Below are 25,552 nucleotides of genomic sequence, written 5' to 3'. Positions count from 1 at the left end.
GTGTCCGTTTTGTGCCCATATTCATACGGAGACCTATCTGTCTCTCTACCTGTGCCTCTTACCTTTTATACCCATATATGGAGATCTCTTGAGTATGTATCTGTCATCCTTGGCCCTTTTATGCCCATATATGGATATGCCTGATCACCCTGAAGTCATCAGCATATGCCCATATATTGACCAGACCGGAACTTTTCCGCTCAAACTCCAACATGGCACGAGGACCGAAGAAGCACCTGAAGCGCGTCGCAGCGCCCAAGCACTGGATGCTGGACAAGCTCACTGGAGTATTTGCCCCTCGCCCTTCCACCGGTCCCCACAAGCTGAGGGAGTGCCTGCCCCTCATCATCTTCCTGAGGAACCGCCTCAAGTACGCCCTGACCGGGGACGAGGTCAAGAAGATCTGCATGCAGAGGTTCATCAAGGTCGATGGCAAGGTCCGCACCGACATCACCTACCCCGCCGGATTCATGGACGTGGTCAGCATCGAGAAGACCGGAGAGCACTTCCGTCTCATCTACGACGTGAAGGGACGTTTCGCCATTCACCGCATCACCCCCGAGGAGGCCAAATACAAGCTGTGCAAGGTGAAGAGGCTCCTGGTCGGTACCAAGGGAATCCCCCACCTGGTGACCCACGATGCCCGCACCATCCGCTACCCTGACCCCCTCATCAAGTCCAACGACACCGTACGCATCGACCTGGAAACCGGCAAGATCTCAGAGTACATCAAGTTTGACACTGGTAACCTGTGCATGGTGACGGGAGGCGCTAACTTGGGTCGCGTTGGTATGATCACCAACAGGGAGCGCCACCCCGGCTCCTTTGACGTGGTGCACGTCAAGGACACCACAGGAAACACCTTTGCTACCAGGCTCGCCAACATCTTTGTCATTGGAAAGGGCAACAAGCCATGGGTCTCCCTGCCCAGAGGAAAGGGTATCCGTCTGACCATTGCAGAGGAGAGAGACAAGAGGATGGCCAACAAATAGCCCTGGTTTTCAAATAAACCTTTGTATACAAAAAATATAAAAAAAAAGGTCAGATAAGTGGTTATGGACATTATGCTCATGGACACACTCCTTCGAGTACTTGCTTTTCCTAAAATGCTTGTAATTACAGTTAAGTTTAGTACCAGAAAATATCTGCCCACACTGTCACCAGCATCGCTGTTGTTTGCCTCATTTTTCAGGGGCGCTAGCCCCTCCTATACACAGGTTTAATGTTTGTCTTTAGTTCAATGTTTGTTTTGTAAACCATTGACAATGAAGGGAGAATTTACATCATAATGTAACTCATTACGTCATATTGTCTCTATTGTTAATGGCGTTTACAAAACAAACATTGAACTAAAGTTAGTTTTACATCACCATTACATCACCTAATAAATCAAGTTAGACTATATTAGCACCCCTCACTTCACACAGGTGTGATTATTTCTAATGTATTTGTATTGTGTTTTATTAAAAAAAGCTTTCCATACAAATTCCCCCTATCATTATTTTTCAGTGAAGGCTAATGTTCAATTGATCAATTTTGATTGTAGTACAGCTAACTTCTGTTCAGTTTAGAAATAACCTTGGAGAGGTTCATTTGTACGCACCTGTCAGCACTTCAATCACTTATTTTCTTCTGAATTCTTCTGAAATTCCTTTGATTTTTAAAATTGTTTCAAGTCTCGTTTCCAAACAAAATTCTCCTTTTTGAGTTTTTCAAAACATGGTGTTGGTTAGTGTTCTAGGAGTAGGCTCACAGCTGCCAATTCCTTTTCTCTACGCCTTACAAAAGAACGGGCATGCTCATTGAATACTGATATTTTTGTGCACGGCCAGTGAAAGAATCGATTTGCAAATCATCTCTGACGGTTCGTAACCTAATGCAGTATGTCCAAAACGGTTACTTTTCAGGATTCAAATTCAGAATCATCCAGAAACATATTGTTGCTGTAGTGTTATCACGTAGGTCGTTATGAAAAAACACAAAAGGTCAAAATATGGAGATGAGAGGTTTGTTCCCGACAACAACAAAAGTATACATCCACTTTAGTATGTGATTATTAATCACACCAGCCACTGTTGGTGAACAGAGGCTGGTGTGATTTGTTGATGAGTTGTTGAATAAAGCCGCTTGTATGAATACAGATTGTTTCTCAATACCAAGTTTGTGATAGAGTTCTACTTGATGTCACATGATCGTGCACTGTGGCTCGCTTCTCCAATAGGCTTTGTGTGTCTCAGTCACATCTCCCAAAAACATCTGAGAGTTCATATTTTTTCCTTTTCTTTTTTTCACATTTAACACACATTAATACTCATAAATGTTTCATTGCAGAACATACAGTAAAGGCTATATACTGTAGATAGCATAGCCTTATAGCGTGTGTGTTTCTGTGTGTGTGTGTGTGTGTGTGTGTGTGTTCTCATCGCTGTCCATTCCCTATGGTGCTGAAATGCGAGCATTTGGCTAAATCATGATAGGCTGGTTTGCAGAAACATAAACAAATTGGCACCTATGGTTTATGTTGAAAATAAAATAACTGAAGTTCAACATTTATTTAAATTTGTGTACCACAACATGGGGGGTATGAGGTCAATTCTGGAGTTTTCTGTCTTCTTTAAATGTGTGTTTTATTTATTTATTTTTAACAATCTCATTCAATATTTTCAATGATTCTTCTAAGATAGAATCGTCTCCCTTTTGGTCCGTGTATTCCTTTCTACCTCGACTGGCCCGAAGAAGAGATTGACCCAGATTTATTGCAGTGCGTTTCCATCTAGCCTGATACTCCAGGGAGCACTAATAGACTCAAGACTGTATATCTCATTTGGGCAGTGCAATAGTTCTCTCTTAGATTTGGCAGTACTAGACCCCTGTCTTCCTTGTCATTTCGGAGTGTCTTAAATTTTACGCTTGGCTTTGCTCCGGCTTTTGCTCCAGCTCAGATAAACCTGGATATCTGGTAATCCCACTCTGTAAACATAAGAGTGTTGGGATTCTGACTAGTAGTGATAAGAACTGGTAGAACAGCCACAACAGCACATTTAATTTCACAACCCAAATTCTTTTAAGTGTAGTTGACCTTTTTTATCATCCTGCATTGTCACAGAGTGTAGAATCCCAGGAATATTGTACTCTCCCACTCCTTCTCGGCCGAAAGATATACATTATACAAACGTTATACATTTGAAAAGTTGTGAAATGGGACATTTTGCGTAATGAGTACTTTCTACTGTTGAATTCCGGTCTTTTACTTGGAACATACATAGTACTTCTTCCACCACTGCAGTTTTGACCAGAGCCCTGTTAGTCAGCATGACCTGCTTCCACCTCTCACAACGAGGACGTAGGGTTTTACTTTGAGAGGCAACAGTGTTTTTTTATCCGAGCGCCTGGGCGGATTACCACCGCATTGCCCCTTGTATGTATCTGAAATGGTATAGAGATTGTTTTTACCACTCCTCACTGTTGGCCTGGGGAGGAGTGTGTAGTATCTGGTATAAACTTGCAAATGTTTGTTTTCTTGTTTATTATGTGATTTTTAATTGTATTAATTTTAAACATCCCTTGCAATTTATCAATTCTAATTAATATCAGGTTTGTAAACCTTTGTAAACCTGTCATGTTGGATTCTCAGCATACATTAATACTTGACCTACAAAGCAAATGTTACATTTGCTTTGTAGGTCATGTAGCCATGTATCACATTAAAACAAAAAGTGTAAAAAAAAATGGAATCACTTAGTGCCCTCCCCTAAGATGCAGATGTTGTTCCTTCTGGATAATGCGGTCACGTCAGACAGGCTGCGTCTATCTTCCAGTTGTTTTCCAGCGAAGATCATCCTATGCTTGCTGTCGGCCGGAATCCCTGCCATGTCCTGGATTTTATCACTTGGTTCAACCTCCAGGGGGATGGTCTTGTCAAAGATCTGCATTCCTCCCCTCAGATGCAGCATTGATTCCTTCTGGGTGTTGTAGTCAGACAGACGGGGTGAGGCCATCTTCCAGTTTGTTTGGCAACAAAGATCAGCCTCTGCTGCTGATCCGGTGGAATCATTCCCATGGCCTGGATTTTGAACATTTATGTTCTCAATCTTATCACCTGGCTCAGCCTCCAGGGTTATGGACTTTATCAGGGTCTTGACAAAGATCTACATTCCCCGCCTGTGTCTGAGGGTAGCAGCAACAAGTGATGCCTCAGCTTGAGTCCGAGAGCATCAGTTGTTCTCCAGTGAAGATCAGTCTCTGCTACGGACTTGGTGGAAACCTCTTCCTTGTCCTAGATTTGGTTGGAATTCCCACCGTTATTGGCATTGCTCAGCAGCTTTGTGGCTTTGGTTGGCAAGCTTTCTAGTTCTTCCTCTTTATCAGAGCTGCGTTGACGTTGGGCATCACACCGCCGTGAGCGATGGTGACTCGGCCTAGGAGTTTGTTGAGCTCTTCGTCGTTGCGGACGGCCAGCTGGAGGTGACGGGGGCTGATGCGGGTCTTCTTGTTGTCGCGGGCAGCGTTTCCAGCCAACTCCAGGATCTCAGCGGTCAGATACTCCAGAACAGCAGCCATGTAGACCGAGGCTCCGGCACCGACTCGCTTGGCATAGCTGCCTTTACGCAGCAGCCTATGGACGCGACCCACAGGGAACTGCAGGCCGGCACGGGATGAACGAGACCTAGGCTTAGCCCTAAATTTAAGCTTTCTACCTCTTCCACTTCCACTTCCACTTCCACTCATGATTACGTTCTCTTTCCTGTAGGACATACTTTACAGACAAACGGCAACTAAGTTATTTCCTGTACTATACGTGCTAGAGACAAAAAGGAACTGCAATGAATTAACTCTCTGTCTGTCTTTTATGTTGGCAGTGATGTCACAGTTGGTACCGATATGATATTGTGATTAGACGAGAGGCTTTGAGAGGCGTTGTCATTGTTTCCAAATATAGAAATATTGAATTCAGAACTGCACATTATCTAGCTTAGGCTACCTGTATCCTTCATGCTCTTCATATTGTAATGATACATACGAATGAGATGTAATAAAATATTATATTAATTACAAAAACAACACACTAGTTAAGTTGCCTTAACTGTGGTCAACCTTTCTATTGGATCTTCTTCGCCACTCAACACTCAGGCGAGAGCATCTTGTTCATCCTGCAGCAGAGTGAGACACTTAAACAGCACTTAGAACTTACTGCTAACACCTAATTTTGACAGCACATTTTTATTTAGTTCAGTCATAGTCTTTTGAATACAATGTCATGTTTTAGTCATCTGTAAAGTTATGCAATTTACAATTTAGGCATTTACCAGACACTCTTAATCCAGAACGATTTACAGTAAGCAAGAATAACACATGGTAATACATCAAATACATATAATTGATACATATAATGACATAATAGTCATAAGATAGAACCTAACATCTGTCTAATAGTAGGATATCTGTGCAATGAAACTATGAGTATACACTACACTATATAGTGCTATTGTTTACATAAAAATGCTAACACCTTTTGGTGTTAGCATTACGTTATGCTTTAGCTATTTAAAAATAGCAGATCTACAAGCTCATAGCGCGAGTGGCGCGCTACATTTTGACACTTCGAGACCCACTGGTGTAGCAGAGTGTTTCCAGTGAGCCAACATGCACAATTAGAACCCTGACTCTTATTTTACCAGAATGGAACAAAGCCTTAATATCATCAGTGACACCTGTGAAGGAAGTCGGAAGAGGCCCGGAAGTGGGAAGAGTTTATTCCAAAATTGCTGCTGTGCATCGACGTTATTATATGCACGAGTTGAAGTTAACTGCTCAGTAAGTCAGAAAGACTTGTATGCTTATTCATGTTTTCACCAGATGACACAAAGCTACTGAAAACTATGCTAAAAACTATGGCATAAATACATGTATCAATGGCATTAATAATTATAAAAGGGAGAAGAATAGACTGAATTCTGTGTATTCAAAGTTCATTTCCTTTTTTCTTTTTTGGGCTGAATATTTTATGTTCTTGCCTTTATTAGTAATCTCTTCACTCTTGGTTTTGAAAACTAGTTTTCAATATGTTATCGAATTGGTTGCTTAGATAGATATTCCACTGTTAAGTTAGGTTAGGTTCTATATATATATACTGTATATATGAATTTAGGTGACTTGATTGACATAAAGTGCCTGTCAGCCTCAAACCCACAATGCAATACTTTGTTTTCAAGAGTGTTTCGCAAAAACGTCGGTAGCATTACAGTTATACGAATTCTATTTTCCCTCTCTATTTCCCATTCCAAGTGCGTTATCTAATATGGAACGGCACTGCCGCTATTCCAACCCCCATCAGGTAGATTTTTTTAGGCTATTTATCCCATTGCTAAGATTATTATCTCATTTTGAAAGTACCCCTCAAGTCAAAAAATCACACTCGTGTGAAGTGAGGGGCGCTCTTATCATCATACATCACATTCCGTGCTTTTTAGTTTTTTATTATTTTCTAAAACATCATTACAAGGTGAAGGCTTTGGTAAAACAAGTTAAATTATTAAATTAAAGGTAATTGTTGCATACATCTGCTTCCGGTGGTACTTTGGGGGAGGCCAGTGGTATTGAATTGTTTTATCCTGTATCTTTTTGCAGCTAGACGGATCTGTGACTTTTCTTATTACTGGCAAAAGAACAATCTAAAAACAACAATTCTACTTTACATTATTGGTTTATTTGGATGGGACAGAGTATATTAATGGACATTACATACGAATGTAGCATAATACACTGGATTTAGCAAATATGCTAATTTTAAAGGAGCTTTATAACTCTCATAACATTTTACAATACCAAATAGAATATACAGTACATGCTTTCTTCACCTCATGGGGCTTAAGACACCTGTGCAATGTGGAACATTCTGGTCCTAAAATGTGACTTTTCATGGAGACTGTGCATCTAAACCTGCTACCCTAGATTAGAAGATCCACTGTAGGGAGATGGGGCCATATCTACTGGCGAGTAGACGGCAAAGATACAGTTGCAGAGGAGATAAGAAGGTACAATCTGGCAGTGTTTGTATTAGGCAGAATGGTGAAACCACTCTAATTCTCTGTATGGATATCTAGATACTTTTGCACCACAAACCGTCTTTGCCATTGCTTTGCCATTATGGTTATGTAGGGCACGTTTGGAAATACCGCACCGGAGGGCACTCGCCTATTAGTTTGCATTGCACAGTGCGTTATTTCTGAACGCGCCTGTAGTCTTTATTTATTCACTGCACAGGCGGTTGACCTGAGTTTACCAGAGCCATGTTAGTCAGCATAACCAGCTTCCAACTCTCATGGCAGAGACATGGGGTTGGATTATTGTAGCCCGGTTGGATTTTGAGAGGCAACAATCTTTTTAGTTGGGCGCAACCCTGTGGGTCACCGAGTAAGAACACATACCATATAAATAAGATGTTCCTATAGTGAGCTGTCTCTTAACTCAGTGAACCTCCCCACTGGCCCCTTTTTATCCTTTTTTTATTTTTTATGTTGGAGGATTTCTTTTCCCAGTACCCCCCACTGTTTGACTGCGTAGGAGCATGTCGATTATTTGCTTTTATCTTTTATTCCTTAATTCACCGGTTTATAATGACATCTTTCCCCATGTAGGCTCCCTGTTATGTTAGATTCTTAACACCCCATGTTGTACTACATGTTACATCTTCGTAAGACATATTCAAATATCACATACGCAAGGTAAAAAAAGGAGGGGAAAAAAAGAAAGAAACCAACTTTAACCAAGATTATGGAATAATTTGCTGCAGACACAGATGCAGCAGAAGAAGGGTGGATTCCTGCTGGTTCAGACCCTACCCTGGTGGTCATTGGGAATCCGTTTCTTGTCCTGGATTTTGGTTCCTTGTCCTGGAGTTTGGTTGGATTTCTCAATGTTAACACAATGGCTCAACCTCCAAGCCTTGCCGGTGAGGTCTTCACACAAATCTGCATGTTTGTGCAAATTGAGTGACCAGCTGCGAGAACACATCTTACCTTTTACTGTTTTGAAGCAAAAGTGCTTAATTGGCTCTTAAGAGAGAGCCTTTGTGGGTTTCATTAAAATGAATGATGGTGATTCATTTTTACTTCAGCCAAGCTTTCTAGTTCTTCCTCTTTATCAGAGCTTGGTTGATGTTGGGCATCACACCGCCGTGAGCGATGGTGACTCGGCCTAGGAGTTTGTTGAGCTCTTCGTCGTTGCGGACGGCCAGCTGGAGGTGACGGGGGCTGATGCGGGTCTTCTTGTTGTCGCGGGCAGCGTTTCCAGCCAACTCCAGGATCTCAGCGGTCAGATACTCCAGAACAGCAGCCATGTAGACCGAGGCTCCGGCACCGACTCGCTTGGCATAGCTGCCTTTACGCAGCAGCCTATGGACGCGACCCACAGGGAACTGCAGGCCGGCCCGGGATGAACGAGACTTGGGCTTGGCCCTAAGTTTTAGTTTTCTACCTCTTCCACTTCCACTTCCACTCATGATTACGTTCTCTTTCCTGTAGGACATACTTTACAGACAAACAGCAACTGCAACAAAGTAACGCTCTCTCTGTCTTTTATGTTGGCAATGATGTCACAGTTGGTACCGATATCCCATTGTGATTGGATGAGAGGCATTGTCAGTGTTTCCAAGTATAGACATTCAGACATACAGACATACAGAATTCAGAACTGCACATTATCCTTCATGTTCTTCATCATATTGTAATAATAAAAAGCAACAACACACTAGTTCAGTTCAGTTCTATGGTGAACTTTGCTATAGATGGTATGACATCATCATACGCGAAAAATATGCGGGAAATTCTAGCCATGACAGCTTATACATCCAAGTCCTATCTGATTGCATTAAACAACGTTAAATGACGTTAAACTAACTTTTCCACTCACTTTGACACTCGATTTGCCATTCACTTCATACATGCGCATACCCTGTATTGTCTCAGGTTTATGTTTATATATTTATGTTTATTTATTTGATATTGACATAACAATCACATTGCTCATTGCACAATTGTACAACTTGCAGATGCATCGTTTACAGTGTGTTAGCACGAGTGCTAGTTTTCACCACTTGTCCATAGGAGACTTTTCTAAAAATACAAAGTTAAAAAAAAAAACACCCAAGTGAGAGCATCATGTTCATCCTGCAGCCGTGTGAGACAATTATGTATCGATATGTTACTGCAAACGCCTACAATGCAAAACCACGAGTGTTGATTCATTGAAGACTTGGGATTTTGCTTTTTATTAACTAGTTTCACTGATATTCTAATGTCAATTTAAAATTGGGACATGCTGCATAGAAAAATGTGCCTGTTAGCGGGAGACTACACATTTAAACCACTGGATTAGCTGGTACAGTCTGAACATCGACTGTCAATGTGGACACTCTCCGGGGGCCTGTGCATGGATTTCTTAGTAAAAATGTACATGCGCACATGCCTGATATTATATCCCCCTGTTAACTCCCACAACTCCACAACATGAAGCCCATTTGAGCAGCCCAGTGGTGCAGAGGTCAAAGCTACAATCCAGAATACAAATATATAATAGAGGGTATGCAAATGACATCATCATACCTTGAAGTTATACAGGAACGCCTACTGAGTGGCAGCTCATCCAAATATACAAAAGTGCTATCTAATTGCATTAAACGACGTTAAACTCACTTTGCCACTCGATTTAGCTACATATGTGCATACCCTGTATATTTTTTGCCAATCTGTATGGTAGAATACTTAATACTCCATAAATAACATAACTGCAGTGGTTGTTGGAGGTGGTCTCCCTGCTCTTCTTCCATTGAGAAATGGAGACCCTGTGTTTGGGTGAAGACTACTTGTCGACAAGAGGTATTGTCTGCAGCTGAAATTGCCCAAGTGGACATGCTGCCGTAGCTCAGTAGTAGACCGTTCTGCCTTCACGCGGGAGACCTGGGTTTGATTCCCACTAGGACATTAATGTTATGGATTGCAGCGTTAAGACAAGAAGTTAGAACTACAGTATGTCCAACCTTGCATGACCTGAACTGACTTGCGTGTTCCAGTCTAGGCCAATAAAACACAGACATAGCAACAAATTGTACCAATAAGTATTTGCAGAAACTTTTAAAAACAAGATTTAAGAGGTTTATACTGTAGGTAGGCCCTACCACTATGACACCCCTGGTAATGTATCCATTTGTAACTCAGAGTGAACTCTAACCAGTTGAACCTTAATTGGTCCATTTAGTTGCATTTAGCTGCAGTCTATAAAATGTATGTCCTTCCCGTGACTCAAACCCAGGTGTCACACACAGGACACAACATTTATACCAGTGAGCTAAGACAGAATGCCCACTTGGGCAGGGGTGATAACACGTTTTAACACATTTTGGCCAATACCACTTTTCAAGTTATCGCGTTCCATTCAAGCACAGGCTCTACATTTCTCAGTAGAAGAGCAGGGATAGGGACCACCTCCAAAAACACAGCACTTAATACTATTAAAGTTTAGTAATAGTAATATTATAATATAATGAATGTATAACCTTACAGACTGGTCAAAATAAAGTGTTATTCACAGTTTCACACAATGGTTTTTTTCAAGAAACGGGGAGAGAGAGACAAAGGCTGTTGGGATCGGGACTCGAACCCACAATACGCTGTCAGGCATGCCATGCACCTATGTGGTATGCGCCTGGACCACTAGGCCAGTGCCCAGCGGGCGCCCCACAAACAATGTTTTAGATGTTTTAGATCATGAGACATCATGAGACTCTTTCATCTCAGAGTTAAATTAACACTCCCTAAATCTACCTAATTTTAAGACATCTAATCTGTCAGACTCAGAATTAAATGACAGACATGTGCAAGAACAGGACTGTATGTCCCATTTAACTTAGACGGAAATAGACTAGATGATTGTTAGTGTAATTTTTTGATTACATATGAATGCAACTCAAAGTATTTGCTGTTTAGATACTTTTTTATATCACTGTATAATTGATTCACAGGATTAAGTGCCCTTCTGCCACATACGTGTGCGTGGCTGAATGTGATCAAAACAAATGTGACACTTTCTTCAAACAATCTTTTGATTCTTTTACTTTTCGCTCTGCCTATTCTTTTAATCCTTTATAGACAGAAGCTCATATTTCACTCGCTAAATATTTTCAAAGGGAATATTGAAAATATAAAGCGTATCTTTGATCATTTTGGGTATTGAAGGTCATTTTTTGCTCCACTGAAAAACATTTTTTCAAAAGCAACCGTGAATGTGTAATCTGTTAGCTCATTCTTACTGCGACTTCAAACAGCCATCTCTGTAAGCATCTCAAATGAGCATCTAGAAGGTTCAACCATGCCCTTCTCCTCACATGGGTAAAATCAAAAGAGTAAAGTAAAATATATAGAGCTGTGTGTGTATGATTATACATGAAGCGCCAGTTAGTGATCTTCTTTTGTCCATGCTTTAATATTGAGAAGAAAAAGTGATGTCGTTTATGAATAGCAGCTGTTCTGCCAATGTCATTGCACAATGAGCACAACCTGATAATTATACATATAACAGTAGCTCTAAACTGTCTAGGTTTACCTACCGGTATATTCATTTTTACCAAATCAACATACAGGTGGCTCAAAACACCAAGTCCCCAAATTCAGTCTTCCTAAACTTAATTGACCACATAATATTTTACACTCATAGGCCTGTATAGAATACTGTGCAACATTTAAAACGGAAAAGGAAGCAGAAAACAGAAAGCTCTTAAGCTTTGATAGAGGAAAAATAACTGAGTTGAGTTGCCTTGGAGTTTGTTACAGATACAGTGGTGGTGTGTACAAACTGAATTTTCTTCTCCACATTTCGTTCTGACTTTGGGTTCAGAAAGCAGACTCGTCCCTGATGACAAGGAGAGGTCTGGAATGGTTCATGATGTATCACAAGATCAGAAATGTATTTTGGCACTAAACCGTTCAATGTTTAACCAACTGTAGTATTCTGAAATCAATGACAGCCAGTGTAAAGATCTGATAACTGGAGTGATATACACTTTCTTCTTGGCATTAGTAAGGAATCGAGGGGGGGGAGGGGGGGGGGGTTGCTGCAGTACTTTGAACATCAAATGTTTGAACAACTAATCTTGAGAAGTGAAGTACTACATGTCTGTTCACTCTGTTTTTAAAGCAAACGTTCATTCCCCACTGACCACTGTGATGGCCACTGGCATTTAATGACCATTTGACACTATTCCTTTGGTGAGTTTGTCCAGCGAACAAGACAACTTTGCCACGGTCTTGTTAACTCGTTAGATCTGACGATAGAACTTCTGCCTGGCACCCCCCCCCCCCCCCCCCCCCCCCCCCCCCCACACACACACACACACACACACCTGTTTAAAAAGTGATTAAAAGCCCAATCGTCCCTCAGTGCATCTATACATAATATGCTGATGTTGAGAAATAAAAGTGTATTTTGGGCATTTAGTTAATTAGTAGCTGATGATTTCCCCCAGGAAAGCATGCAGCGGCACCCTGACTGAGCTTCTCTGTATTAAAGTGGTGTCATTAAAAGTAGAGAGATATGTACTAATTAAAGGCATATAGAGTATCTGGGGGATGATATGTCCCCAAGATTGAAGCTATACAGTGTATAGAGCTACAGTACAACACACTTCTATTACAACACAGCGTCACACACAGTATACTTACAGTCTCAGCAATGCATGCACGTGGGTCGTGGGCCAAGCAGAGGGAAATCCCAGGGGTTTGTATTATCCAGCACAGAAATTGGGTTGAAATTTAACATTGAACAGCTAATGCAGGAGATATATTAAGTACATCTTCAAAGGAGCAGTGATCAATGAACAGCCGTGTCTTGCATCTCAAATGCCTAATTGTTTTATTGAAAAGTAAAGATTCAAAGGTTTCGTGCATATCAATGGCGTGCATATTGCAATGTGGATAGTATAAGGCTTAAAATGTTTTAAATAATCATGTTACCGTAATTCAAGGTATAAAGAAGAATATCCAAGTTACTGGCTTCCCCCATCCTTTTGATGTTGAGTTATAGTATATACTGTAGTACAAAGTGGTAAATGTTAATGCTCCACACCAGTTTTCAGCAGCATCATCGTTTAACCCCCAGACAAGACCAGGCAAAAAATAACCTCCAATTAAACTACACCATCTGTTGGAGTGATGCGCTGTAAGTTAACAGAGCACTGTGTCAACAGTAAAACACCTCTAATAATCCTCTGAGTGTACTGTATGCATCTCCAAAAGAGCTTTCACTTTCACACTGCAAATGTGTACAAACTGTACAAACCTCCTTGTGTCTTGATTCCTATCACTTTATATAGTTTTATTATCATTGTGCTGATGGCCAAATGGATTTCACCCTTCTTTTACCATTAAACCAGCTCAGTGGCCTTGTGGTTTGAGTGTCCGCCCTGAAACTGGGAGGTCGGGGTTCGATCCCTGGCCCGGTCATACCAAAGACTATAAAAATGGGACCAAATACCTCCCTGCTAGGCACTCAGCATCAAGGGTTGGATTGGGGTAAGTCCCTGCGTTATACTAGCATCATGTCTAGGGGGTGTACTTGTACATCAAGCTGCCTCACGCTACAGAAACAGGAGATAGATTTTGAAGGTGTGACAAAGTCTTTCTGATTCTGATTCCGACTGCATCCCAAGACTGACAAAGTCCTGGGTAATAGTTACTGTAACCTGCGGGTCTCGCGGGTTAACCTGGGTCTCGCGAATTTACCCGTGTCCCGCGGGTTGTACCACAGTCACGTCGACTCAACTGCTGGGTTGAGGTATGCTTCAGGCACAATTATCGCGGGTACTGGAGAGTGGGTCGACACACACATCTCCTTTTGAAAGCATTGTCTCTCACTCCCTCCTATTCTCACAGTCTCTCTCGTCCTCTCCTGTCTGTCTCTTGATCTGTTTGTGGAATCAATTTGATTTGAGCTAAAAAGCTTTCGGATATTATATTTGGATATTAATAAACCACACCCTGATGCTCTCCTCACTGGCTCATGGACTAAAAACCAAAAAGAACTGAACCTGTTCCCACTGGGAACCAACCGGTGGAAAAGGGGCCCCTGTGAAGTGAGGGGCGCTCTTATCATCATACACGTACGTCATCATACATCATCTCATTCTGGCCAATCACAATTTGCGTCCTCACTTTTGTCTTCGATGTTTGTGTTTACACAGACCCTCAAAGCTGGACATAGGAGGGGTTAGCGTCCCTCAAACATAGCAGATATACAAACTCATAGCGTGTCACTTTGTGCCGCACTACAAGCTTGTAGATCTATATTTTTTAAATCATAACAATTTGTGCAAATATTTGCATATATATATATTTTTTCAACTCAAATCTTTGCTTCTGGTGTCCCTGGCACACAATATTTTTTAGATTGGGGTCCACAGCCAAATAGATTTTTTGGGGGGTCCTTGACATGAAAATGTTTGAGCACCACTGATATAGCAAGACGTTTTTGTCAGAATACTGATTTAAAAGACAGCCTTGTGTCTTCATGGCTTAAAGAGAAATGAGTATTTGGTGAGAGTGCTGTCCTGTTGCTGTCCATGGTGCTGAACCATGTGTGCAGGGACTTTACACACAGTGATTATCTCATGGACACAATTACAAAGGATATATATAGGACAAAGGTTCATCTTCAAAGTCGTCCCTGATAAGCGCTATACTGAACCTGTATTACCCGTTGCAGAACATGCACGTGTTCGTGTTCTGTGCTCCTGCTCGCCATAACACCATCATTCATGCTGCACACACAGAATACATGCAAAAGGCCTGCGTGTGTGTGTATTTGAGAGAGAGAGAGAGTGAGAAAGACACACACACACACACACACACACACACACACACACACACACTTGTGCATACGTTCTCTCTCTCTCTCTGTTTGGAAGCAAATTGAATGGACTCACTTCATACAAACCACATTTCATACAAATTTATTTAGAATGTCATTCACGTCAGCTCATGTGGGATTTTGAGACCAGGGACGTGCTGTGTGCACAATGCACATACCATGTACATTTACACGCTATGGTTCTGTGGCCCAACAGTCGGGACCAATTTCTTCTTTACAAAACACAAAGGATATAATGAATGAACTACATCCAAAGGCTATTCCTTTGTTTTCTTTGTGTGTGCTTTTACCCTTTTTTCCCTCCACAATTTAGTCATTATGCCAATTGATTCCTCTGTGAGAATAAACGCCAGCAGTCACGTTGTGTCCTTTTAGGATTCTTGTTTTATTTTTCGTTTTCCCCCAGCAGGCAACAAACAGACAGATGGACGTTTCGGCCTTCTTCAACCCTAGAGGTTTAGAGTTGAAGAAGGCCACACGGCCGAAAAAGTCTGTCTGTTTGTTTGTTGCCTGCTGGGGGAAAACGAAAAATAAAACAATCCTAAAAGGACACAACGTGAGGGCAGGTATTTATTCTCACAGTGTATGTCTTCCTGAACCGTGCACCCGTTACACCGTTACGTGGAATTATTCAACTGAGTGCTTGCTCTCGCTTTCTTCTTTAAAGTTGCCAGTTGATTCCTCTCCACACACATGTTGGTGTGTTGTCACTGCTGTTGTATCCAATAGTACCGACTTACCTAACAGTGAGGAGCCCCCTCCTCCTTACCTGACAGTGAGGAGCCCCCTCCTCTTACCTGACAGTGAGGAGCCCCCTCCTCTTACCTCACAGTGAGGAGCCCCCTCCTCTTACCTGACAGTGAGGAGCCCCCTCCTCTTACCTAACAGTGAGGAGCCCCCTCCTCTTACCTAACAGTGAGGAGCCCCCTCCTCTTACCTGACAGTGAGGAGCCCCCTCCTCTTACCTGACAGTGAGGAGCCCCCTCCTCTTACCTGACAGTGAGGAGCCCCCTCCTCTTACCTGACAGTGAGGAGCCCCCTCCTCTTACCTCACAGTGAGGAGCCCCCTCCTCTTACCTGACAGTGAGGAGCCCCCTCCTCTTACCTGACAGTGAGGAGCCCCCTCCTCTTACCTAACAGTGAGGAGCCCCCTCCTCTTACCTGACAGTGAGGAGCCCCCTCCTCTTACCTGACAGTGAGGAGCCCCCTCCTCCTTACCTGACAGTGAGGAGCCCCCTCCTCCTTACCTGACAGTGAGGAGCCACCTCCTCTTACCTAACAGTGAGGAGCCCCCTCCTCTTACCTGACAGTGAGGAGCCACCTCCTCTTACCTAACAGTGAGGAGCCACCTCCTCTTACCTCACAGTGAGGAGCCCCCTCCCCCTAGAGTCTCAGCCCTACTCTTCCCTCCCCACACACACTCCCTGCTGACAGATGCCACACCCCAGGCCCGTAGGGGTACGTGCAGTGACAAATACCATACTCCCCACCCGGCCTCCCTCCCCCAAACACGGGCCAACTGTGTTCGTGCAGGCGCTCGACAACGCCAGATGCACCGTGATGGATTTGAATATGGTGTGCAGACACCACTACTATGGCACATAGTGGAACATCACAGAAGTGATGGCTGGGTGACTTTTGTGATTGGTGGGACAGGCCACAGGAATTATGCCAATCTCAGTAGCAACTAACAGTACCACTGCGCCACCAAGCGCCCTATTATTCCTTCGTTCTTAACCTCCTGGGTCTGTGTTATTTTTTTATCCATACGCTTTCAGGAAACGTGCACAAAGACAGACAGAATGAACCATAACAGACAAGGGTATCCATATAATGTATAACTGGTATGAATGGGCCTTTACATTATACAGAGATATTGAGGTCACAGCCCTGTATCTTGAATAAATCTACATCATGAACCACTATTTTTGAGCACGCCTCCAATGTCTAGCTTTTGGTGTATGTAACAAATTTTGTCCCAGCACAAACATTAAATGCCATTGACAATGAAATTGACAATTGTGAGTGTTTGTGTAAACACTAACATTGCGTAACACAAACATTGATGACGAAGGTGAGGACGCAAATTCTGATTGGCCGGAATGAGATGATGTATGATGATGTACGATGATTAGCGCCCTTCACTTCACATGGGTGTGATTTTTTTTATGTACTGATAAGGATTAAGAGACGTTTATACCCAAAGTGTAAATAGGAATTCATTCCTTCGCATATGACACATGTCCATGATGTCACAAGAGACATAGCCTGGTGACACGAGATCGAATCTGTTTACTCTACGAGTCTTTTAATTTAACTACTACTAGTTCTGACACGGTGGAACAGTCGGTAGTGCTGTCGCCTCACAGCTAGAAGGTCCTGGGTTCGATTCCCGCTGGGGACGCTGTGGGTGCTGGCGGCGTGTTCTCTCCTCCGTGTCATCAGTGCCCATACCCGAGGCGGGGTTGGCGAAAGGGCCTTTCTGTGTGGAGTTTGCATGTTCTCCCCATGTCCCCTAGGGTAGGTACCCTCACAAAAACATGCAGTAATCCTGGTCTCTAAACTGCCTCCCCCTGGCCAGCCGGGGCGCCTGATGGATGGGAAAGGAACTGGTTGGAATAACGTGTTCCTTCCACGCGCTACGTCCAACCAGGGAAACTCCCCCCTGTCAGCTGTAGAGGAGCAACTTGGATGCTCATGCATGAAGGAAGCATTAGTTCAAGTCCGTTGCTCTCCCCAAGTTGGTGGAGGGTGTGTAGGATCACATTAGATAATTGACAATTAAAATGGGTTACAAAATCGTGGGAAAAAATAATTCAAGTTCTGTATTCGTTCCTTCATTACTAGACTCGTAGAGTTAACAGATGATTTAACAGTTAACAGGGTGTGATTTTAAATTTAACTACTACTAGTTCTGTATTTGTTTCTTCATTACTAATCGTAACATGACGTAACATGACGTAACATTTTCCATTTATTGTCAATGGGAATATAATGCCCAATATAAGTTTGTGGTGGACAATGTGTGTGAACATACACTAAAAGATGGATATAGGAGGGGCTAGCGCCCCCTCAAAAATCACATGTGAACTGTGTGTGCGTGCGTGCATGTGTGTGTGCGTGCGTGCGTGCGCGCACGTGTGTGCGTGCTTGTCTAAACAGACATACTGCATAGTGTATACGGACATACATAGAGACATAGCACGGCCACGCTGCACAACAGTGCCACCTTAGATCACCCAGCGGTATTGCAGCTGCCTGTACTCAAACAGACATTCATACATACTGTACATACAGTAGGGACACACAAGCTGTTCATTGGAGTGGTCAAAATACTTGAATGCGATATATTTTACATACGAAGCCTGACTGTTGTACAGTGCTGTTGGTATGAAAAATCCTTTATTTAATGTCTTCTTGATATGGCAGAATACTGTTCATGCTGTGTATTGCACCTAAAGCAATGGGAACTTATCCAGAATTCGTTCTTATTTTTTTGCTTCTCCCTTCGCCATAGCAGCTAAGCACTGACTTGCTGTGTGGACTTAATTAGCCAAAGACACGAGGAGCAGGAAGGCTCCTAATTGGCTTCATTTACCTGGATAGTTATCTATTGTCAGGGGTTGGGTGGAGAATCTCTGTGGACACCCGTAACATGCCTCCAGATATTCATGAGGCCAACGCATGGGAACCAGCTTACCTTAGCTCATTACTGTAAAATATGTTACCAACCTGAGGTTTTGAGCTCTGGAGACGCAAGGCTCTTCAAAGTTGTGTTGCTTTTGGAATCTCTCAGGAGGTGCACCGTCCTGTGATTTATTGTCTGCCGGGCCAGTAAAAGGTCTCTGTAGAATCAATACAGTTAATAGGTGTGATCTATTCACAACCTGAGCTTATGTCGACACACTTTGCTTACTCGCCTCGTTTGCGGATCAGCACGTGGGCACGTTGAAGCGCGGGAGCAGACAACATCGCACAAATAGTCTTAAAAGCTGAGTTGTGCTTCCGTAATAAGGCAAGGAACTCTGTGAACTCTGGGCCACAACCATGCCCCAGTCTGTCCTTTAATGAGGTCCTAATAACATGTGCCCCTCTGTCATTGCCACAAAGCCCCACCACCACACTCCTCCTACTTTAGTTTTTCTATTCTTTTCACCCGAACATAATAAATATTTCAGCTTGGAGATGTTTGGAGAAGAAGTATAGCCCCAAGCACTTTCAGATGTCTGTCTATATTACAGTATGTGAGCACAATTCATGCAGTTTGCTGTGAAAAGCTACAGGGCTACTTTTATGTCTGGGGGGAAAAAACAACAGCATCGTACTTTGTTTTCACCTTTTTATATCTCTGTTTTGTTGCCAACAAATTGTTCCTGTCTTAAGAGCAATGAGCAATGACTGTACACAGTGCATATCTAACATTAATCGTGCAGAGCGATTGAGGCAGTCAGGGAAGAAGCAAACAGTCGCTACGCATTTCTCACACAGTTGCACTCGCATTATTCCCCCCCGAGATCTGTCAGACCGTTAGTCTCTTATGTGGCTCACAAGCACTGACAGATTTTGGCTGATAACGGTAACCTCACAAGCAAGAAGAAGCCGCCTCAAACTTTTAAACACAAAGGCCCCGTCAGACCCATTGGATAAGGAGGATAACGTTTTTATGTTATGATAACAGCAAATTAGAAATAATAATAAAAAATAACAGAAGTGCTGCCGTAGAGCTGCAAAATAGTCTTATGTGGTCGAGATTTGCTATCAGAGAACAAAATGAACGCTCTTCCCACAACCGTAAGAGTTATCTTTGATGCAAAACACAGAAACCTTGGAGATTTGGGGGTACAATAGTAATATTTTGCATCAGAATCTTAAATTGCCAAAGCTAGTATTGTATCACATTTGATCTTAATTGGTTCCCGCTCCTGTGGAATTCCCAGATTTGCCCTGTAAAACTAAAGCTGCAGCTCATTAGGAATCAATGTGCTGCAATGCACTGATAACATAGGAGTTTAAATGAAAGGCAATTGCCACACTTCAAAGGAGAAACAATAATAATGTAAGAAACTAATTCACTTCTTGTCCTCTCCATTGCCTATAAGAAAGGAACATTGACTGTGTGATATGATAATACACATTATAAAATGCCATCCACACACACCGGGAATGTACCTGGACCTTAGATTCTTCATGACAGTAATGCTATACTGGTCATATTTTTTTGGAGGAAAATCAATAAACCCCACTGTGCCTTACAAAGGTGCCCTGATCCGCAGAGCAATAAAACTATTATATTTTTCAACCTAAACAATCATCCCAGAGGGTCCCTCTATAGCCCTTCACCAAACGACCAAATTGGTATTTTCACCTGACCTGACCCTGTGTTACATGGTGTTGGGGGGGTTAAATGCATTTTATGTTGTGCCGCTCCTACAGTGTGTCTGTAATTGAAAATGTATACCCTATAATGGAAAACAATAAGACTTTCAGGCCTTTAGTTTGAGCGAGGTAAACCGATGCACTCCCATAACAACGCACATAGTGTATTCTTCCATCCAGTCCCTTGCAGATGCACAAAATATCACGTCAATGCTGAGATACCCAGATGATGTTGTGAGCCGAAACCAATGACGTCAATGTGGCATATGCAAGTGTCAGCAATGTTCTGACCATGTGCAATTGTGACTAATGACAGCCTTTTCTAACCAGAAAACAAATGTTATGTCCCTTTTCCCTGGATTGACTGGATAGGACTCACAGACCGAAAATAAAATGGCAATAAAAGCCAGTGATCCTGCGGTGGCTTGTCACTTCTCATTAGGTTTTCTCAGTCTGTTAGAACCAGCTGTACCGGATCCACTGCTGAGTCAAACTTCCCATCCCATCTGTTGCGCTCATGTCCTTTCAAAATATACATATATTATATGTTTGAGCGGTGCCTAACCTACGCAGCTATGTATGTATGTATGTATGTATGTTATCATGCCAATTAACCCCTCCCACACATTTCAGTGTTACCACTGCCATTGTAGTCTACTGGCTCGCCTGCCAGGTAGGAAGCCCTACCGGAAGGATGTAGCCCCTCGGTCAGTGGCGTATGCAGGAATTCATTATTACCTTGGCCTGGGAATATCTGCCTGGGCACACGCGTTTTGGTTCCTTTTTTAATTAATTAATATGCATTTTTGCCTTCAATTTCCTAAAAATGACAGGTGTCAGAACTGCATTTAAATTAACTATTTACTGGACAACACACCAACCAATACAACTGCACAACACACCAACCAATACAACTGGACAACACACCAACCAATACAACTGCACAACACACCAACCAACCAACCAACCAATCAAAGAATACATACAACTGGACAATACACCAACCAACCAACCAAGAGGCTTTGATTTGATTGTGAAGAAATTAATTACAACCAATAAGGAACCAATGTGTTGCACTGTGTGGTATAAACACTAGTTATTTCAGCTGCTGTTACCTTATCTGTGTTGGAATCATGTTTGGGTTCCATACGATGGACACACAGTGAAGGCAGCCTCCTTTTGAGCAGCAGCACGTTGTTTGTTGTGTCTTGCACTGGCTTTACTCACAGATAAATACTTCCCCAGTCCTTGTTGTTGTAACTGCATTCCGCTAACTTGTGCTGTGTTTGTTGTGAACTTGTGTTTTGTTTCGGTGGGCGTTAACTAAACTAGCGTGCCTGGCTGTTTGATTGACAGCCAAATGAGCCAATCCTATTCCCTGCACACACACACACACACACACACACACACACACACACACAGCCCGCCTCCTGGCACTGTGGGCGCGTTTGGAAATAGCACACTGAGCGCACTGTGCAATGCAAACTAATAGGCGAGTGTGCTCCGGTGCGGTATTTTCGAACGTGCCCACAGTGTCTTGACAGTCTCTGCTCCGCTGCTCAGTGCTCACAGCCAGTTGATAAAACACAATACACGCACCCACTATTTTTCGCCTGGGCCAAGTTCAGAAATACCTAGGCCCAGGTAGGACCAGGTGTGCATACGCCCCTGCCCTCGGTCCTACTCCTCCCATTCAACACACCAGACTGTTGGCTCAAACGATCTTCACATACTTCCACAGTCTCCCCCTTGCACTTATTGTCAAAGCATAATCTGGCTTTCTTAACAGAAAGCATATATTTTAGAGACATGTTAAAACACATTTTCCTGAAGGGAATGAAAAGCAGATGACAGCTTCCATTTGTGAATTTCTCGAGGTGTAGTTATAGACTATTTTCACTAGTTTACTTTACACTCACAAAGTAGAGCATTAAGTGATGAAAAAACAAACCAAGTTGAAACATGGAGATGTGAGGTTTCTGCCCGACAGCAACGATATCCCTGAAGGAACACAATGGTAATACGCCTCAGGAATTTACTGTGTTATCCCGACTTTTTCAAACTTTTAAATGTATCATAGCTGTTTTGTTTTCTCAGCAGTGCTGCATGTCTTTAAGATAAAAGTGTCAAATAAATAAAACCAATCAATCAATCAATCACTCAAACGAGAGGCTCCAGTGTAGAGTGACTAAAATGGCTCTGTCACATTGATTTGAGGGTTTTGGTTAAGGCTACCTTACTTTTTTGTTTTTCTTTGTTCTCGCTTGGCCTCAATGGCTTTAATATTTCACATTAGCAGTCTGCCAAGGCTATCCCCGGAGCCGGCCGTTCCTGACAGTGAGATCTTGTGAAAGCACATTTAACAAGCATTATTGGGTATTCTGCCAACTGGCTTTACCAATCTATTGTTTTATTTTATCCCTTGATCCCCAAACATCCAAACCCATCCCAGGGGGTCAGAGGGAATACTGTGTTCAGCCCCACAGGCTTGGGGATTTGTTTTGAAGGTTTGTATTCTTCTTCTTTCACATCAAGCTATACACTGGTTATCCAGTGTAGCAGGAGATCTGTTGAGTCAACAAATGTCAGATTTATTTTTCATCTATACTGTGTGGTGAGGCTGGGGTATGGAGTGAAATGAAGACTAAAGTACACACTGTATAGATATCACAGCCAAGCACCAGCGGAATCTGAACCTTACACTCGTGTGTCATTATGCGATAAGAGATGTTGATGTTAAAGCACTGTAAATACCACTTGTCTGTTGATAGATGGCTAATCCAGCACACACCGGGATTATAGAACTTGATATATTTACTCTCTCTCTCCAATATAATATATTATATAATTATTATTTTATAACATTTTATATATATATAACTTCTACACTGGTCTGTAAATTAATGGAGGTTGGCTTGGGCTAAAACCATGACCAAATATGGACATGGCTGTCATCATAGTACTGCTTTCACAGGCTAGTGGCTAGTGGTCACATGAAGTCCACAGGGAAGAATGCTGTTGTTCGACCCTACATATATTTGATATATAATCCCGTCATGCCCGTGTCATGAGGTACAAACATCGGAGAACATCTTACCTTGAAATGCATAGCATCAATGAATTGATTGGAAGTATCACGGTACAGAAATGAACGATCTATGACCGCCCCCCAGAAAGATGCTGGCAATCTAAGGGAGAATTTACTGAGGATGGAATAACTTTTACTGCTTCACCCAGCAGATGGCTGTTTGCATGAGTGCAGGGGGGCTGTTGCTCAGGGACACTTTGACACATAGGCGAGCCCAGTGTCCACCTGGTGACTTTTCATTTCCTGTGCGGCTTGTCTACCCACTGATCTACGGCTGCCAATAACTGTCTTTATATTATTACTTACCTTATATGATGATGTCCTTTTCATCTTACTTTTTTATTATAAGTGCCATTTGATTTCATGAGTAAGAAATGAAAAGGATGCTTGCTTACCGTACATCTCTATTGTGCCATGAGGCTAAATTGGGACACCCATCCCTACTGTATGAGGCTATCACCTACACCAAGCTTGATTTTAATTGGTTGCTTGTGTGCTACAGAACTGAAATGGTAGCATTTGACTATGGGAGATTTATTCACAATTAGCTCACTAATCCTCCTGTCTGGGGAAAATGAATTTTATGTATTAATTCAAACCTCTTTGCACAACTTGGAGCACTTCATTCTGCCTCACAGTAAAATCATAGTTAATTTATCCATTCGTAACTTTGATTTGAAGTACCGTATACACATGTATGTAAATGGACCATTACGGATCTATTTGTTACCAGTTGTACATTCTCTGAGGGAAATTAAGTCAAGGCAAGGCAAGTACAATTTATTTATAAAGCACATTTAAAAACAACCAAAGTGCTGTAGCCTACATCATAATAAAACAACGTTAAAACAAGAGCATTAAAACAACCAAAATATGACACCGAATAATATACACAATACTGTAGCAGAAGCAAAGGTAGATAAACACAAGGGTTGTGGGCGATATGGAAAACAGTCTAGACTGGTTCAAAGGCTAGGAAGAAGAGCTGTGTTTTTACTGTAGTCTAAATTGAAAATTAACTCTTCAGATTACACTACTTAGTACTCACAGTGCACTAGTGTACAGTGGTGTAAAGTAACTTAGAGGGACACTTCACCCTTTTTGCAAAAGAAAAATGTTAATAACGTTTAGAAGATTTAGAACACTTTCCTGGGGGTCTTTGTGTGTGTAATATGTGGTTTTAGATACGTTTTATTTTAGCAGTGAGCCCAGTGTCTCTGATGTCATCGACACTGGGCTCATTTCCTTCCTGGGCTACAATTCCCATAATGCGTTGGGTGCACTGCTCATCCTTGTGGATAGGGGGAGGGATGGACTACAACATGTAATAAAATGTCGTACTTTTTCCAAAACTGCTAGTGTGGGCTAGTTGTCATTTACCTATATAATCCAGGTGTCTCCACTAGTAAAATTTACATTTATTGTGGTGATGTAGCATACTCCTGCTCTGCATCCTAATAAATAATCGTCACTTTGGCTATCATTGTGTGCGGCCACTCTTTTGTCTTTTTAAGACTTATCTTTTTAGATGTAGCATACAGTAACATAGCACTGGAACTACAGTACAATAACTTTAGTCAGAAAGTTATTGTCAACCTCATTCTACACAGACTCTTCAAGCGTTACGGAAGTTAACATCCTACGCTCTTTGCGCAGTGAAATCAGACCCAACACGCAGAATACGCGCACTTCTATCCGCCACACAACAACTGGTGTCACCTACGCTCTTTGCGCAGTGAAATCATTACAAACAAAACACTGCAACTCGCAGTCGGAGACTATGAGGCTCCTTTTATGAGCCTCAGTACAATTTACCCTGGGTGTGTACTGTAGGAAGGGCCCAAAGGGCGGCGACATTCTAGTTTTATACATTCTCAAAGTCAAATGAAAACTCAGGGTTTGAACTGTGCGTGAACATGAACGGCATGGAACAATCTTGTGCCAAGGAAGAGTCCCAATTGAATGAAGGCATGCCATAATAGCTGCATGAAAGCCTATGTGATTTACATAAGCTGAATTAGTTCTGCTAGATAGTGCTACGTTATAGCTTGTGTTCCTCCATGGATTTTCCATGGACAGTTCAGTGTTGGAGGCAACAAGTCTGAGTAGTTTAGAAAGCGATCATGTCAATCACATCATACCCAGTGAGTCATCCTGATTGTGCAATCATAT

The 25,552-nt window shown here is 42.3% G+C and overlaps 3 protein-coding genes across 3 annotated transcripts; 1 reads left to right on the top strand and 2 right to left on the bottom strand.

Annotated features, from left to right (window-relative positions):
- Window positions 1-205: 205 nt before the first annotated feature.
- LOC308327560 (small ribosomal subunit protein eS4-like) lies at window positions 206-992 on the top strand (the record flags this gene model as incomplete). The annotated part of the gene is made up of 1 exon (XM_080781081.1): window positions 206-992. Exon 1 carries the CDS (start codon window positions 213-215, stop codon window positions 990-992), a length of 780 nt encoding a protein of 259 aa, XP_080637207.1. The 5' UTR covers window positions 206-212.
- Window positions 993-4,347: 3,355 nt separating this feature from the next.
- On the bottom strand, window positions 4,348-4,728 carry LOC308327559 (histone H2A.J-like; the record flags this gene model as incomplete). Its single annotated transcript, XM_080781080.1, has 1 exon — window positions 4,348-4,728. The coding sequence occupies one exon, from the start codon at window positions 4,726-4,728 to the stop codon at window positions 4,348-4,350; it is 381 nt and encodes a 126-aa protein (XP_080637206.1).
- A 3,397-nt stretch (window positions 4,729-8,125) lies between these two features.
- On the bottom strand, window positions 8,126-8,500 carry LOC308327558 (histone H2A.J-like; the record flags this gene model as incomplete). Its single annotated transcript, XM_080781079.1, has 1 exon — window positions 8,126-8,500. The coding sequence occupies one exon, from the start codon at window positions 8,498-8,500 to the stop codon at window positions 8,126-8,128; it is 375 nt and encodes a 124-aa protein (XP_080637205.1).
- Window positions 8,501-25,552: the final 17,052 nt, after the last annotated feature.

Source organism: Protomyctophum bolini, assembly GCF_963924005.1.
Source record: "Protomyctophum bolini genome assembly, chromosome: 13".
NCBI lineage: Eukaryota > Metazoa > Chordata > Actinopteri > Myctophiformes > Myctophidae > Protomyctophum > Protomyctophum bolini.
The sequence above is the reverse complement of the archived record's forward strand: the minus strand, read 5'-3'. Positions and strand labels throughout refer to the sequence as shown.